At 39.3% G+C, this 16,446-nt stretch overlaps 1 protein-coding gene across 7 annotated transcripts in view; it reads right to left on the reverse strand.

The window, feature by feature from the left end:
- The window catches only part of samd4a (sterile alpha motif domain containing 4A), a 177,093-nt gene that overhangs the window by 7,557 nt on the left and 153,090 nt on the right, over positions 1-16,446 (reverse strand). For 6 of the 7 annotated variants that reach the window (XM_060829141.1, XM_060829143.1, XM_060829146.1 and 3 more), the window contains 3 exons: positions 13,726-13,927; positions 13,019-13,145; positions 4,102-4,185 (listed from right to left, as the gene is read on the reverse strand). In XM_060829141.1, the coding sequence (XP_060685124.1) occupies positions 4,102-4,185; positions 13,019-13,145; positions 13,726-13,927 (413 nt within the window). Of the gene's footprint in view, positions 1-4,101; positions 4,186-13,010; positions 13,146-13,725; positions 13,928-16,446 lie in introns of those variants that run through there. The other variant, XM_060829144.1, reaches the window with a different exon arrangement.

Genomic DNA, 16,446 nt, shown 5'->3' on the forward strand with positions numbered 1-16,446 from the left:
GCTCCCTAATTACCCTTTTGTCCTTAATATATCTGGATTCTCTTTAATTCTATTTGCCAAAGCTATGTCCCCGTTATGCCCTCCTGATTTCCCTCCTAAGTATACTCCTACTTCCTTTATACTCTAAGGATTCACTCGATTCACTTTCTATACCTGATGTATGCTTCCTCCTCTTTCTTAATGAAACCCTCAATTTCTTTAGACATCCAACATTCCCTACACCTACCAGCCTTCCCTTTCACCCTGACAGGAATATACTTTTTGGATTCTTGTTAACTCATTTCTGAAGGCTTCCCATTTTCCAGCGTCCCTTTACCTGCGAACATCTGCCTCCAATCAGCTTTCGAAAGTTCTTGCCTAATAACGTCAAAATTGGCCTTTTAGATCTGGTCTACCCTTTTCCATCACTATTTTAAAACAAATAGAATTGCCTGAAACGTCGATTTTCCTGCTCCTCGGATGCTGCCTGACCTGTTGTGCTTTTCTAGCACCACTCTGATCTAAACTCTGGTTTCCAGCATCTGCAGTCCTCACTTTTGCCTAATGTAAGATCAGGTTCAGGGACATATAAAGTTCATATAGATGGGACGGTCCTCAACAAGAATATTAACCATATGAAAGCCGCAAACTCAAATGGTGCAAAAACAAAACATCCCCAGCTTCTTGACTGCCTTTCTGACTGTTCTGGAACCCAGCCTGCCTTGAAATGAATTTGCTCACTTAATTAAACTTTCAATATTTCTTGGCAATGTTATACTTCCATCTGCAATGGTGAGAATGCCATATATCTTTGTGCCAACAACAGATTTAGATTTTTGGCTTTCAGTTTTGACATCTGAAGCATGATGTGGCAAATCTCACCCCAGCATCTTGGTGTATAGACTTATTCAGTACTGTCCAGTTTGCTGCCCCTCATGGTGCTGGAGGCGTTTGTTTGGGATATTAGGCATAAATCATAAATGCAAGGAAGTGCTGCTGGATTAGTAGTGGGAAAATGGTGTATTAAATCACATGGGTGGCTGGAATTGTGATGAATATGAGATGTCCTGTAAAAATGTATTTACTGATACTGATCATTTACTGGAGATCATTAGACTGCTTGTAGCACTGCTCCCTGTTTGGCCACCTGCTCCCATCCTGTTCTGATGGTAGCCCTTGGATCTCTTGCTGCCCAATACCCCACCACTCCTTGCCACCATGACTACTACTGGATTTGATTCATGCTATCTCTCTTCCTGCAGAACTAATGCCTCCAGCACTGCATCTTTCACTAAGGAACCCCTTTGCTGGTGTTCACTCTGCAGTAATTTACATTGCAAAAAAAAAGCACAACTTCCCTTTAGGGTACAGCCTGGCCTTGAGTAGGAAACCTGACTATATGATGAGGTCAGTGGACAAAACTGCTCTCCCCTGCTGCAGCATAAAGAGGCTGCAGGAAACATTTCGGAGCATGCAGCAGTGCTGGGGCTCCTTGAACCAATAGGCAAAGTTGGTTGGTTCCTTGTCCAAAATGAGGCTGACCAATATTAGTCCCAAATATACAAATATTAAAAAGAATAATTGTCCAGAAAATGGCACAGTATGTAACACCAATTTCGTTTGACATTCAACTTGCAAAATTACAAGAGGAGCTAGAAAATTTCATGATTCAGGAGAGGATGAGAAATTAAAAATATTAAATTTTTCCACCCAAAGCTCCTAGCCTTGATGGGTTTAGTGTTTTACATACAGAATTTTTCATGTCAATGACATCCAATCTCATGTCCCATAATCTACTGAAGACCATAATTGCTAGATTTCTCAAGAGAAAAGGCAATTAATTGCTCTCTTCAATTCTAAATGCAAAATCTTGTCCCTCAGTTGAAACTGCTCTTACCTATTTTGTATATGATCAAGATGAACATCTGCTCGAGACTGGTTAAATTGATTGGTTAAATACACAAATTAAGTACATGTAAAGAGCAGCATTTTTGTTCAATGCTAGAACTACTTTTGGCTTAGAGGAGTGGTTATATAAATAGATGGTGCCCACATTTCCTAACTGGAAAACTAATTCGTATGCTGAGCCTCAAGCTGTGGTTTGCCCTTCGCAATTAGCCATAAAATCCAAATACAAGGAAGCAACTTCAATTGTCCTAGTCATATTGAACATAGAGAAAATTAAAATGTGCTTAAAATATCCAGGTCTACTTCCATCTTTAAATGTTAAACTTGCCTCAGTTTTGAGCCAATACTTTCATCTCACTACTTAGTAACAGGGTGCTGTAATACATCAGTACACAATCACACATTCATCATTTAAGGCACTTGTAGCTCAGAATATGGTTTTCAGATCAGCATAACATTTGAATCTAGAGTTGCATTAATACATTTTTCTCTGCCCCGAGTATTTTTCCCCATTGGAACAACTTTTCAGAAATGTTTAAGAAAACATCATATTTGCTTTTAAAGATAACTTGTCAGTATTTGGACATGGGACGCAATGGTTACTGCAAAACGGAAATTTTGAGAGTTCTTACATCAGCAACAATACTACAAAATGTAAACCTATTAATATTTTTGTCAGCATTATTATCTAGCAGGCACAGAAAAATAGTGGGTTACCACTAATTGCCACAATAATTCAGGGAGACTTTTGTTTAAAATAGAATAGTGAAATAAATAATTGCAGAGAATATTGAGCTAAATTAATAATTAAACCATTTGAAATTAAATTAAAAATAAATTCTATACAACTTGCATCGAAAACATATCGGAAAACTGTTTTAATTGTGACAATTCAGGTGTTAAGTAATGAAAACAGATTGGAGCTTTAAATCTTTGTAAAGATTTGTAGATTTTAAAATACTATGCTGGAATAAAACAAATTTTGTGAAGAAATCTTAATTTCTATGAAATTAATATAAAATATTCTTTTCAGTTAGATGGCAGACTGGAGAAAATTTATAGCATTGATTGAAAACTCTCTGACTGCAAATAAAACATTACCACAAGTTAATCCAACACTGTGTACTTTGCAGGGAAAGTGAGGTTTAAGGAAATGCCTGAAGGTTTGCTATATTAATAAGCCATTTAAGAGACATGCAAAGCAGATGGCACATGGACACAGGTCATTCTGTTAGAATTCTGGAGCATGACTCAAGGACAGCAGTCCTACATACCAAACCACACCACATTATTGGCTGAGCTTTCCCAAAAATATTATTAATACATTATTTTAACAGAGACTTCATTGTGTACCTATAGGTTTAATTATAAATAGGACATTCAGTTTTCACTTCATTAATGAAATCAAATATAAATGTGCCAAGCTGTGTTGAAATAATCAGGAAAACTCATCAGAAAACAACTTGGAAATGTACTGTTTGACCAAATTGATCCTTTAGTTCTGGATCAACATGAATTTTGAACCAAGGCACCAGCATACCAAAGATATATACATATTATTAATTGCTGCAAAAATAAAAAAAGTTATATACTTAAGCACCATTAAAAATACTTTTCACCCATGTATTATTTATCTTGCAGTGTTCAAGACCATGCTGTTGAACCTACGCAAGTACACAAGCCATTTTGAAGTTCACAAAAATAGCTTGCGAAGTGGATGGAAAACAGAGCGCAATAAGGGATTAGATTTTACCCTACTCCAAGTAAAGCTCTGCCTTTTTAACCGTCGTAAGTAAAATTTTACAAAGAATGTGAAGTTAAAATAAAATTACTGCATTAAATTCGCACTGCCATATACCAACTTTTAAAACTTGATAATTCTGGAAAAATTAAGATACAGAAATATGTGCAGGAAATATATACATCACCAAGGATATTCAAGGTAAATTTGTGAAAGGCAAATTCCATTTGACAAAATTTACTACTATTTAAGAAATTGAATAAAGTTCAGATAAAAATATATCTTGTTCATTAATGTCCTTTCAGGAAAGGAATCTGCCATCCTTACCCGATTAGGTATGCTACTGAATTTCGGCTCACAGCAATGCGGTAGACTCTCAATTTCCCTTATGGGCAATTGGGGATGGGTAATAAATACTGGCCTAACCAGCAACACCCACATTCTATGAATGAATTTTCTGAAAAACAACTTACCGCCCAGGGCATGTTCTGTCATGCTGAGGCACAATGATTCCAGTCTGTTGTTTATATCTGGTTCTGTTACTGGCACTTGGAACTCTGAAAGGAAAAATGCCCATTCATTAGCATTCAAAGATATCTAAACAGACAAGATTATCACTGTGAAACTGAAATAGCTAACAAAATATTCATAATTATCAAATAATTGAGATACTTATGGTTTCTGAAAATCGTACATTGAATCCCTACAGTGTGGGAGCACACAATTTTGCCAATTGAGTCCACACCATCCATCCTCAGAGCAAAATCACCTAAAACCACCCCTCCCACCCCCATCCCATATAATCCTGCATTACCCACAGCTAATCCACCTAGCCTGCACATCTTTGGACAAGTCAAATTTGTCAGTCCTTGAATGGCCAACAAGTATCCTTACTAAAATTCAATGCAGTTCAACTGCAAGGGCATAGTATAAGGAATGGAAAATGATAATTATGTACTTGGAACCCATTTCCGGGTATGAAGAGAATTTACGATTTTATTTGGAAATTGTTCTGTCCACTTCAGAACTCTAATGAACAGCTTTAAGTTTGATTTGTTGTTTCATACTGTTTGTATTATTCATTTTAAGAGGAGGTTGAATCTTTACTTCTGACATTTTGTATTCCATTCTATGTATATATTTCTGCCAATATGAATTTACAATTCACAAGAAGAGTGAAGCACCCATGATTAACATCCTGCCTTTTTCTTTACTCAAGTCCACACAGATCCTCTGAACAGCAGCCCACCTAGACGCACCCACCCCTAACCTGTAACCCTGCATATTCCAGAGCTAAGCCACTTAGCCCTGCATATCCCTAGACACAATGGGCAATTTAGAATAGTGAATCCACCTAACCAGCACATCTATGGAGGAAACCCATACAGGTACAGGAGAATGTTGCCAAAGGGTCAAATCGAATCTGGGTGCCTGTTGCTGTGAGGTAGCAGTGCTAACCACTGAGCCATTCTGCCGCCCTCAGAAATGACTGAGGAATTGAATAAGTATTAATACTTTGCACCTTAAAATAGTAAGAGATAATAATAGCAGTCCAAAAATTTGGGATTGTTTTCCTAAAACAATATGTAATGGATCCAACCGGGGATCAGACTGCTTTGGATAATGTATAGTGAGGCAGATTTAATCAATGATCTGAGTAGGAAACAGTCACCATAACACAGCAGAAATTTAGAATTCAGTTGACAGTGAGAAACTTGGAATGGAAATAACAGTGCTAAACATAAGAAATGAGTGCAGAGCTAGCTGAAGTGGATTGGGAAGGGAGTTTAAGTAAAAATGTGGTTGATAAACTTCCGTAGACATACAAGAAAATAGCTCACGACTCAAAGATACATCCTAATGAGGAAGAATCATTCTAAGAATGATATAAACTAACACTGGTTAATCAGAGAAGTTAAGGGATTATTAAGTTGTAAAAAAAATTACTTTTTCTACATTGTAGAAGACCGAGGTTTAGGAAAGTTTAAAAACCAACAAAAGGAACCAAACAGAAGAGAGAAAATACAGGAGTAAATTAGCAGGTAATACAAGAAAAGGATATTGAGAGCATCTTTAAATATATTTTAAAAAGCTAAGTGAACATCCGAGAATGAGGCAATATTAATGGGGAACCAGGAAATGACTGTGTTGAATAAGTATAATTACTTTGCATCTTCAAATGGTCGACAACAATTTATTTTTAAGATTAGATTACTTACAGTACGGAAGCACGCCCTTCGGCCCAACAAATCCACGCTGACCCTCCGAAGTGCAACCCACCCAGACCCATTCCCCTACACCTAACACTATGGGCAACTTAGCACAGCCAATTCACCTAACCTGCAAATTTTTGTACTGTGGGAGGAAACCGGAGCACATGGAGGAAACCCATGCAGACATGGGGAGAATGTGCAAACTCCATAGAAACAGTTGCCTAAGGCAGGAATTGAACCCGGGTCTGTGGCTCTGTGAGGCAGCAGTGCTAACCATTGAACCACCGTGCCGTCCGTGCTAATAACAGCATTCCAAAAATACAAATAATCAAGGGGCAGACTTTAGGGAAAGGATGGTGGTGAATAAATACACCCTGAAGGCCAATAAGTCACTTGGACCTAATGGGATGCATCCCAGGATATCAAAAGTAGTATCTACTGGTAGGAATTTTCTGGAAAAGACCCAGAATTGGCAAACTGCCAATCTAAGACCCTTATTCAACAAAAGGAGAGATTGACAAAAACAGGTAACTATAAGCCATTTGGCATAACATCGGTCATTGGGAAAATATTGGATCATAAATATTACAAATAAAAAGGAGAATTTTAAAGCACCTAATATAATTTTAAACGTCAGCCTGGTTTTATGAAGGGGAAAACATGCCTGACAAATTTATTGAATTCTTTGAGAAGGTATCAAGCAGGATAAGTGGGAACCAGGAGATGTAATATATTTGCATTTCCGAAAGGCACTGGAAATGGTAGCACACAAAAGACTACTGAAGATAAGAGGCCATAGTTTTGGGAGTAGTACATTAGCATGGATAGAGAATTGGCTAACAGCAGATAGAAATTTGGGACAAGAGAGGAATTTTAAGGACAGCAAACCCTAACAAATGAGACTGCCATAGGTATCAGGGTGAGGGCCACAACTATTTACAACCTACATGAGGAAGTGAATGGATCATTGCCAAGTGGGGCAAAAATATAGGTGATGGCAGAATAGGATGCTCCAACCAGAGCTTCTCTGCTTCCTCTGTTCCCATTTTCGTCTCTTTTTCTCAACCCCCCCCTCCCCCGCCCCAGTAAGTAAATAGGGAAGGCAAACGGAACATTGCCCTTTATTTCTGGGTTTCTGGTGCAAGATGGCAGCAGAGTAACAGGACTGCATGCAGGCTCTTAGCTGGAACCAAATCTGTTTTACTTTTGCTTCTACATGTCTTTTGCTTTATTTCCTTCTTTTGTGGTTTGCTGGTTGGCAGCACCAGCATGGCAGTGAGAGCAGGCCACACAGAGTGGCAGACCTGGCTTCTCTTGGCAACAGGTGGCAGTGGCAGCAGCAGTGAAGATGTCCTCCCAGCGTTTGGAGCCAGCAGCAAAGCTCCTCCAGTGACTGGGGCCAGTGGCAGCTGGTAAGGTGAGTTCTGCAGCCGAAGCAGGACCCGCAGCCCAGTGGCGCCACAACCAGTGACTCCTGGTTGCGGGGCGAGTGTGGGTACAGCAATTTCAGTGAAGTGGGCCGACTCCTATGTTGGTGGATACGGCACAGGCAGTGGTGAGGTGGTGGAGATCTTCCTTAAGGCTGGGTGTCAGCACAGACTGAGATGGAAAAACTGATATTCTGAACGTGTTACTTCATTTTTCTAATTTACTGCAATGACCAAAAATGCTGGACTATTTATTTAATACTTTTCTAATTCTTTTTGTTTCCTACGACTTTGATCTTAAGTATCTGTACCGAGGTACCCTTTGTACCTTAGATGGCGCTGTATGTGGCAATTGTAAACTTTTCACTGGTCTCATTGCAGTGCATGTGACAATAAAAAGTTAATTCAATCCAACATTTCAAAAAGAATGAAAATATAGATTTGTAACTATAAACTGTATTTGTTAACTATAGGAGGCATTACTTAGACCCTGGCCTTAACTGCCTCCTGTTCACCACAGATGTCCAATTCTCCATTCCCCAGCAGGATGTTCTGAGAGACCTTGGCTTCTTCCTTGACCAGAGGCCTGAATACTCTCCATCCACCACCACACTCCTCCGCCCGGCTGAACTTGTTCTCTGAACAATTTCTCCTTTAATTTATCACACTTTTACCAAATCAAGGGAATGGTTACGGGCACCCGAATGGATCCCAGTTATGCCTCACTCTGGATATGTGAAACAAACCTTGTTCCAGTCCTACACTAGCCGTCTCCTACAGCTCATTTTTTTTTCTTTATGACTGAGTCAGACAGAGCTCTCAAAGATAGTGGAATCAAGGGTTATGGAGATAAGGCAGGAACAGGATACTGATTAAGGATGATCAGCCATGATCATATTGAATGGTGGTGCAGGCTCGAAGGGCAGAATGGCCTACTCCTGCACCTATTGTCTATTGACTTCATCTTCTTGCTAGGACCTTGAAAAATGTATACATTTTGCTTTCAATTTCTACCCCACTATAAAATTTACATATTGTCCATTTCCAAAACTTCCCTCCCTGACCTTTCGGTCTCCATTTCAGGGAATAAATTACCCACTGCCATTCACTGTAAAGCCACCGACTCCCATAGCTACTTTCACTACAGCTCTTCCCCCACCCCTGCAATTCTTGCAAGCATTCCATCCCATTTGACGAGTTCCTTCAGCTACGTTGCATCCGTTCAGATGATGCCACCTTCCAAAACAGCACTGCTGATATGGCTTCCTTCTTCCATAACAATGGTTTCCCCCTCGTGGTTGACAGGGCCCTCAACCGCATCTGACCTATCACACGTGCTTCAGCCCTTGCCCCTTCCCAATCAGTCACAGTGTCATTGGATCCGCCTTGTCCTCACTTTTCATCCCACCAGCATCCACAGTCAAAATGATCAGTCTCCACCATTTCAGATAACATCAGCAGAATACCAAACATCTATCCCTCACTCACTCAGTTTACATTTTGCAGGGATCATTCCCTCTGGGACAATCCTAGTCCATCAACCACTAACACCATCCTCCTCTACCTCTTCCCACAGCACCTTCCCATGTAGCCACCGAAGGTGCAACACCAGCCCTTCACCTCCTCCCTACTCACCATCCAAGGGCCTAAACAGTCTTTCCAGATATTTCACTTACATCTCCTCCAAACTTGTGTATTGTATTTGCTGCATCCAATGTGGCCCACTATATTGGCAAAACCAAATGCAGACTGGGAGACTGCTTTGCACACCTTCCATCTGTGTGCATGATCCCAACCTTCCCATAGCTGGTCAGTTTAACACAACATCTTGCTCACATGCCCACTTGACTGACCTTCGTATGCTACAGTGAATCACACTGCAAACTGGAGGAACAACGCCTCATCTTCAGACAAGGCACTTTACAACCCTTTGGACTTAATATTGAGTTCAACACCTTCAAATTGTGAACCATTTTAACTTTACTTGTTACATTCTCTGTCACCATGTCCTCTCTCCCCTCCCTCGGGACTGTCTGATCTTTCAAGTCTGGCAGTTAGACACCCATTGTTCTGCCATTCTCACATTCTGATCACAATCAGACTATAAACATCTTTTCTCCCCCAGCACTCCGCCCCCCCCAACTATAGCAAAAATGCTACCCCCTCCACACTTCACTTTAGCTCTGAAGAACCATCTAGACTCAATATGTTAACTTACTCTCTCGCCATGGATGCTGCCTAACCTGCGGTGATCTCCAGCATTTGTTGTTTTCATTAGTTAGACCATTTTGAGAATACCGTGAAAAGTTCTACTTCCATTATCTAAGGAAAGCTATACTAGCATAGGAGACAGGCAGGAGGCTGGAAGAACACAGCAAGCCAGGCAGCATCAGATGGTGAGAAGTCGATGTCTCAGGTATAAACCTTCTTCTGGCTAGGAAGTCCTGGCATAGGTGGTAGTCCAGAGAATGTTTACTACGATGTGGAGGGTTTTCATATGAGGAAAGGTTGTGTGTGTTGGACCTGTATTTATTACAGATTAGAAGAATGAGAGGCAAAAGGGAAAAATAAATATAAATGGTTTAAGGAGTTAGACAGTGTTGGTGTGGAGAGGTGGTTTTCATTTATGGGCGAGTCTAAAACCATAGGACATAATCTATGAGTAAGGGTCACCTTACTCAGAGAAGAAATTTCTTTGACAGGTAGTAAAACTGTGGAATTATTTACTACAAGGATTGTAGAGGCTGGGTAGTTAAGTATGCTCAAGGCTGGGGTAGACAGACTTTTAAATCAGTAAGGGAATCAGGGATTATGAGGGAAAGACAGGAAAGTGGAGTCAAAGATTATTAGATCCTACATGGTCACATTGAATGGCACCATAGACTCAATAGCCAAATAGCCTAGTTCCGCTCCTACGCCTTCTGATTTAAGATAGCAGAGTGAGAGATTTCAAGGCTTTAATAAGCCAGCTACTCAAAACATCAGCACAATGCCCCCAAACTGTTAAATTATCAGGATACATAAACGACAACATGAATTCAGCAGGATAATTTTGACATAAAACCAAAGTGCAAGAGAAACTCAGATCTGACAGCATCTATGCAGAGAGAAACAGAGTTAACACTTTAAGTCTGATGATTCTTCTCTGGAACGCAAGATGCCAAGAGTCATTGGACTCAAAATGTTAACTGTTTCTTTCCCCACAGATGTTGCTAGCCCAGAGTTTCTCTAGCACCTTGCTTTTATTTTAGGTCTCCAGAACCTACAGTATTTTGGAAACTGTATTTAGTCTTGCTGAGAACATACTGGGGCCTACTGTATTAAGATTTAGATATCCTTCTTCAAAAAAAAAGGATATTACTGAACGGGTAATGGGTTCAGTAACTGCAGGTTACTGAAAGGGAAAGTTGTGGGCAAACTTAAGTAAAAAAACTGATAATTATGGATCTTTTCTCTCAAAGCACAACCTGACAGGATATAATTGAAGTGCATAAACTTATAAGGGCTTGAGAAAATTGGATCCAAGTACGTTTTTCTGACACAATGAATTTAAACACGAGGAAATCACACTTTAATATTAAGATGAACAAAATAAAATAGGAAATGCAGGAGGGCACCTCTTTAAAAAAAAAACAAAAGGCACGTAGCACAGGTGGTGATGAAACAGGATTGCTCCATAGTTTTCAAGGAAGGAAGACCAACACAGCATATTGCTAAAGGGGATCCAGGGTTATCACAAATACATTGAGGGAACATTGTGGATTGGTGAGTTATATACACAAAAGGTGATCTTCACTTGAAATGGTCAAGTTTATTAAAATCCTCGCATTTTAAATAATAGTCACTTCTCACAAAGTTTCTTTGTTTCAGTAAAAGAACCAGTGTATCCCTGAACGGAATTCATATTGGATCAGAAACAGTATCCCTCTCCACACACTTTCATACCAACTCAGTTTCTCCAGCACCTTAATATTGTTGAATTTCAGATTTCCATCATCCATGTATTGTTTTTGTATTTTTAATCTTTTCTCAATCTTAGCACAGTGAGGACAGGAATCATATATGAAGTATATTTCTAGCATTCGTACATCTCAAGTCTAATTAGATTAAATAAAATAGTCAACTAATAAGTTACAAAATTATGGCACAAACTTTCAAATTATTAATGTTAATGACAAATTAAACAAACCTATACTACTAATAAATAACTAGATATACATTATATGAAACAGCTGCAACTTTGAAAAGATAAACTTTGTATAATAAGCAAATAAAATGGAGTGTGAGAGAAGATTTGTAGCTCGGGTGCTCATTGTTGTGGTTCTGTTCGCCGAGCTGGGAATTTGTGTTGCAGATGTTTCGTCCTCTGTCTAGGTGACATCCTCAGTGCTTGGGAGCCTCCTGTGAAGCGCTTCTGTGATGTTTCCTCCGGCATTTATAGTGATTTGTCTCTGCTGCTTCCGGTTGTCAGTTCCAGCTGTCCGCTGCAGTGGCCGGTATATTGGGTCCAGGTCGATGTGCTTATTGATTGCATCTGTGGATGAATGCCATGCCTCTAGGAATTCCCTGGCTGTTCTGTTTGTTTGGCTTACCTTATAATAGCAGTGTTGTCCCAGTTGAACTCATGTTGCTTGCCATCTGAGTGCGTGGCTACTAAGGATAGCTGGTCGTGTCGTTTCGTGGCTAGTTGGTGTTCATGGATGCGGACTGTTAGCTGTTTTCCTGTTTGCCCTACATAGTACAAACAGGAAGACAGCTATCGGTCCGCATCCATGAACACCAACTAGCCACGAAACGACACGACCAGCTATCCTTAGTAGCCACGCACTCAGATGACAAGCAACACGAGTTCAACTGGGACAACACTACTATTATAAGGTAAGCCAAACAAACAGAACAGCCAGGGAATTCCTAGAGGCATGGCATTCATCCACAGATGCAATCAATAAGCACATCGACCTGGACCCAATATACCGGCCACTGCAGCGGACAGCTGGAACTGACAACCGGAAGCAGCAGAGACAAATCACTATAAATGCCGGAGGAAACATCACAGAAGCGCTTCACAGGAGGTTCCCAAGCACTGAGGATGTCACCTAGACAGGGGACGAAACGTCTGCAACACAAATACTTATTATATAATTCATCCAAGGCAAGTGCTTAGAATGGCTTGTAATTTTCTATTTATTCTTCAAATAAATTGACAAGAATAGTCACAAACTGAGGTACAAAAATTGACTGACTGTAAAACAGAAAACATCTAAGTTTTGTATTTCTGTAAAGACAAAATTAGAATAAACCTAATCAATACTTATGCATTGACTATCTTCCATGATGCATGTTATATTATTTAAAATTAGAACGGTCTGTTGTAGTTGCAATCATGCAATAAAATTCCAGAAGTAATATAAAGCCTATGGTAGAAAGCTAAGAAAAGATCCAGCATAGTCAACTTGTTATTTATAGAGACAAATCTCTCCAGTGAAGTCTATGATTTAATCAATCCAGTAATCTGACTAGCGTCAGAAAATTATGCTCAGGCTATAGCAGACTCTGATTTGCGTACTCTGGGCTGTCACCAAGCAGCCACCATTCATGCTGGTTATTCGGGGAAGAAATAAACCTTTTATAAGTAGAGAGGAATGCAGGGTGACAATTGAGGCCCAACATTTTCCAAGCATTTACAAGTGTTGATGTTAATCTTTACCCACATATAGAAAGGCATCTGTTTAATATTCTCTTCTACTTACCTTGTTGCTGGAACATTAGCATAGTTTGTGGTGATGTGTGGACTGGCAGAGAGCGGGTACGCTGTACTGAACTATGGGTTCGGCTTGGCATGCTGTTACTGCCTCCAGGGTTAGCAAACCATAGATTCTGTGAAAATACAAGTTACACTTTGTAAAACAAATTTAATTTATACAACCTCTAATATTGAAGAACTAATGGCATATGCAATTAACTGTCTATTTGACATCATGCTCTAATACCTCAAAGCTTACAATCCTTACAAATTTCATTCATTGTCTGATGTCTATACACTCTGAATGAATCTGTTGTAAAACTTTTTTTTATGTACATAAAACTCTGGGCTTCACCCTTTCCAGAGAAGCAGCGTCTGTACTTTTTTCCACATTTACATCATCCCATTTCAGTACCTCTACACATCAAAGTGAGGAAAAACAGGAAATGCCTTCAGAGTGTTCTCACTGGGTCTTTTTAAAAGGAACCAGCAAGTTACTTAAATCAGGAAAATTTGAGAAATATTTCCAATGTAAATTTGGCAAATGTAACTAAACACAGTCTACTGTATTTTCCTGTCCTTTAAAGTTAAACAGGGCGTGTTGTATCTTGCTGGCTAAACAAATATTACATTTAACTAGCGAGTTTCCCCAAAGAATACATATTTGCACATATTTTAAATTACACTACAGAAAGGCAAAAGACTTGAACAAACCTGTCTTCCTTGTTTTAATATGGCAGGATTGCTGGCTGCACTACGCTGTGGGGCACCCATAAGTCCACTGGGGCCCATAAGACCCAATCGAGCAGTGGGCATATTTCGAGGTGGCATCTGAAATTGGCGTTGGGTTCGTCTACCCACTCCTCCACCCACAGATCCGGCTGCTGGTAAGGAGTTGGATTGACTAAAACCCCAGCTATGTGAAGAAAAGATAGTAAAACCAGTTTTAATGTTTAAAAAGGTTGAGACACATATGACATGATAGAGAGAGAAATTTGTGGCATGTCTCTAACTTTTGTTCCGTGTTGTTTCTCTCTAACTACATGTTTAAATTTAAATTCATCCAAGGCTAGAAGTGCTTAGCAAGGTTTCTTGTTATGCAGCTGATAGCCAATTGACACTATTAGGTGACCTTGATACTAAATTACTGTTGTGCTAATTTAGCAAACAGCACATAGGCATGCCAAAGAATACATTGAAAAGAGAATGAGTTGGAAGCACAAGTGAAACAGTACCTCAAATGACCAGAAATTGAGTCATATGGGAGTAAGGAACGTAGAAGAAAAGGGGAGAAGAATAATTTAACTGAAATATTTCAATGGTAAAAGATAGGCATCTAACATCTTTAATAATGGCAGCACAGATCCAACATTCCTACAGAATATTGGCGTTTCAAATAGCAAATGGCAACTCGGGAAACAAAGTAGTTTAGGACTGTTTTGGATCTGGACAGTGGCACCCTACAGTGTTCTATTCTGGGATTATTTATTTTCTGCATATGTCAATGATTTAAAAAAAACAGTAGGGGAAGTGGTGTCCAACTTTACAGTTACAGGAATACAAAACAGGAGCCATTGCAAGTCATTCAGAGCAGCTAAAGAAGCTCATAAGGGTCATGGATTAGTAATTGGAATATTCAAATGTGGAGTAGATGAAATACAACATGGTTTGTTTATGGTACAACATCGTGCTCTAAAAAAAACTAAAGATGTGGTTGGGTGAAGGCCATGCTAAATTACCCATAGTGTTCGGGGATCTGTAGGTTAGGTGCATTAGTCAGGGAAAATATAGTGTAATAGGGAGAGGAATGGGTCTGGGTGGGACGCTGTTCAGAGGGTCAGTGTAGACTTGTTGGGCCAAATGGCTTGTTTCCACACTGTAGGAATTCTATGATTCTATGAAATTCGTTAAGAAGTTGAGATGTTAGAGAAGGTAGAACAGATTCATTGGAAAGCTGTCTCTTGTGCTGAAATACAAATAAATACTTGAAAAAGCAGTCAGATTTTCAGAACAGCTACAATTTACAGTGATTTCATGCAGATGTTCAAAATTTAAAGAATGAGACACTACAGACAAAACCTGAATGTTTCTAGTGAAAGTGTAGAATGACAGATCCAGACAATTTAGAACAATCAAGGTAACGACTTATGTACACAAAAGTTTGAGGGGGATGTGATTAGTGCACAGATCAAATCAGACTGGAATATAAGTGGTTGAAACAAATAATACAGGAACATTGTACATGACATTGTCACTGAATCACAGAACAGTTGCAGCAGTTAGGGACCATTCTGCCTGTGGCATCTGTACCACTCTCTGCAAAATCAATACAGTTAGTCTTCACTCCCCTGTCTTTTCCCAGTAGGCCAACAAATTCTGTTAGATATCCTTTCAAATCTCTTTTGAAACCAGGATTGAATCTCTCTGTACTTTGCACTTCAGCAGTACATTCCCAAACCCTAACTACTTGCTGCATTTCAAAAACAAAGAATTCCTTCGGTCACCACTGCTTCATTTGCCAACCTTAAATAGATGCCCTCTAGTTCTTGGGTCTTCAACAATGGAAACAGTTTAATAAGGACTGCTGCTTGTATGAAAGTTTGAGAGATTTGGACAAATGGCAAGCTGTCATTTCCAAATAATTGTCTAAGGAAAGTTATTTTGTAACTAACAACCAAGATGCAAATAAACTAAAGTTAAAATTTTCAGCTTTAATTAAATGAAGAAAATATATTTGCACTTAGAGAAAATACACAAACACGAGCAGCATGTATAGTCTTAAGCATGCTTTGACAAGAAATGACATTTTAACAACCATGACTGTGGACCTTCTTCTAAACAGCATTAACAAAGAAATGCTGTATATGCTGTAAAATGGTATTTTTTTTGAATGCCAAGCAACTCATTTGGAAACACAGTTTATGTCAATAACATTCGCACAATCTAATTTACACACACACACACACACACACAATTTGACATTTCATCTGCCACAAATACATAGATATTTATAAAGTAGCAAGCTCATAAACCAAGGCACTGATTTCTCACAATTTAGAAAAAGGAGCTCTAAATGGAAATCTCTTTTGTGCTTAAGGCTTTTCCTCCAGAATTTGATGGGTTCACAAAATCTCAGTTGTTTTAGTGCGGATGGTGCCCATTCAGCCCATCGTGTCTGCATTAGCTCTCTGAGCATTTTAGTAACAATCCCCTGATTTTTTTTCTGTAATCCTGCATGTTGTTTCTGTTTAAATAATCATCCACTGTGAACTTGAATGCCTCAATTGAACTTTCATCCACCACATTTCCAGGCAAGTGACAGAAAGGTTAGTGAAGAAGGCACTTGTGTCTCAAACTAATTTTAAGGATCATCATTCACTATATTTCAAATGATATTCACAAGTGGAATTGACTTTGTTGGAGACAAAAGTGAAC

The sequence above is a fragment of the Hemiscyllium ocellatum genome, chromosome 8, assembly GCF_020745735.1.
Source record: "Hemiscyllium ocellatum isolate sHemOce1 chromosome 8, sHemOce1.pat.X.cur, whole genome shotgun sequence".
NCBI lineage: Eukaryota > Metazoa > Chordata > Chondrichthyes > Orectolobiformes > Hemiscylliidae > Hemiscyllium > Hemiscyllium ocellatum.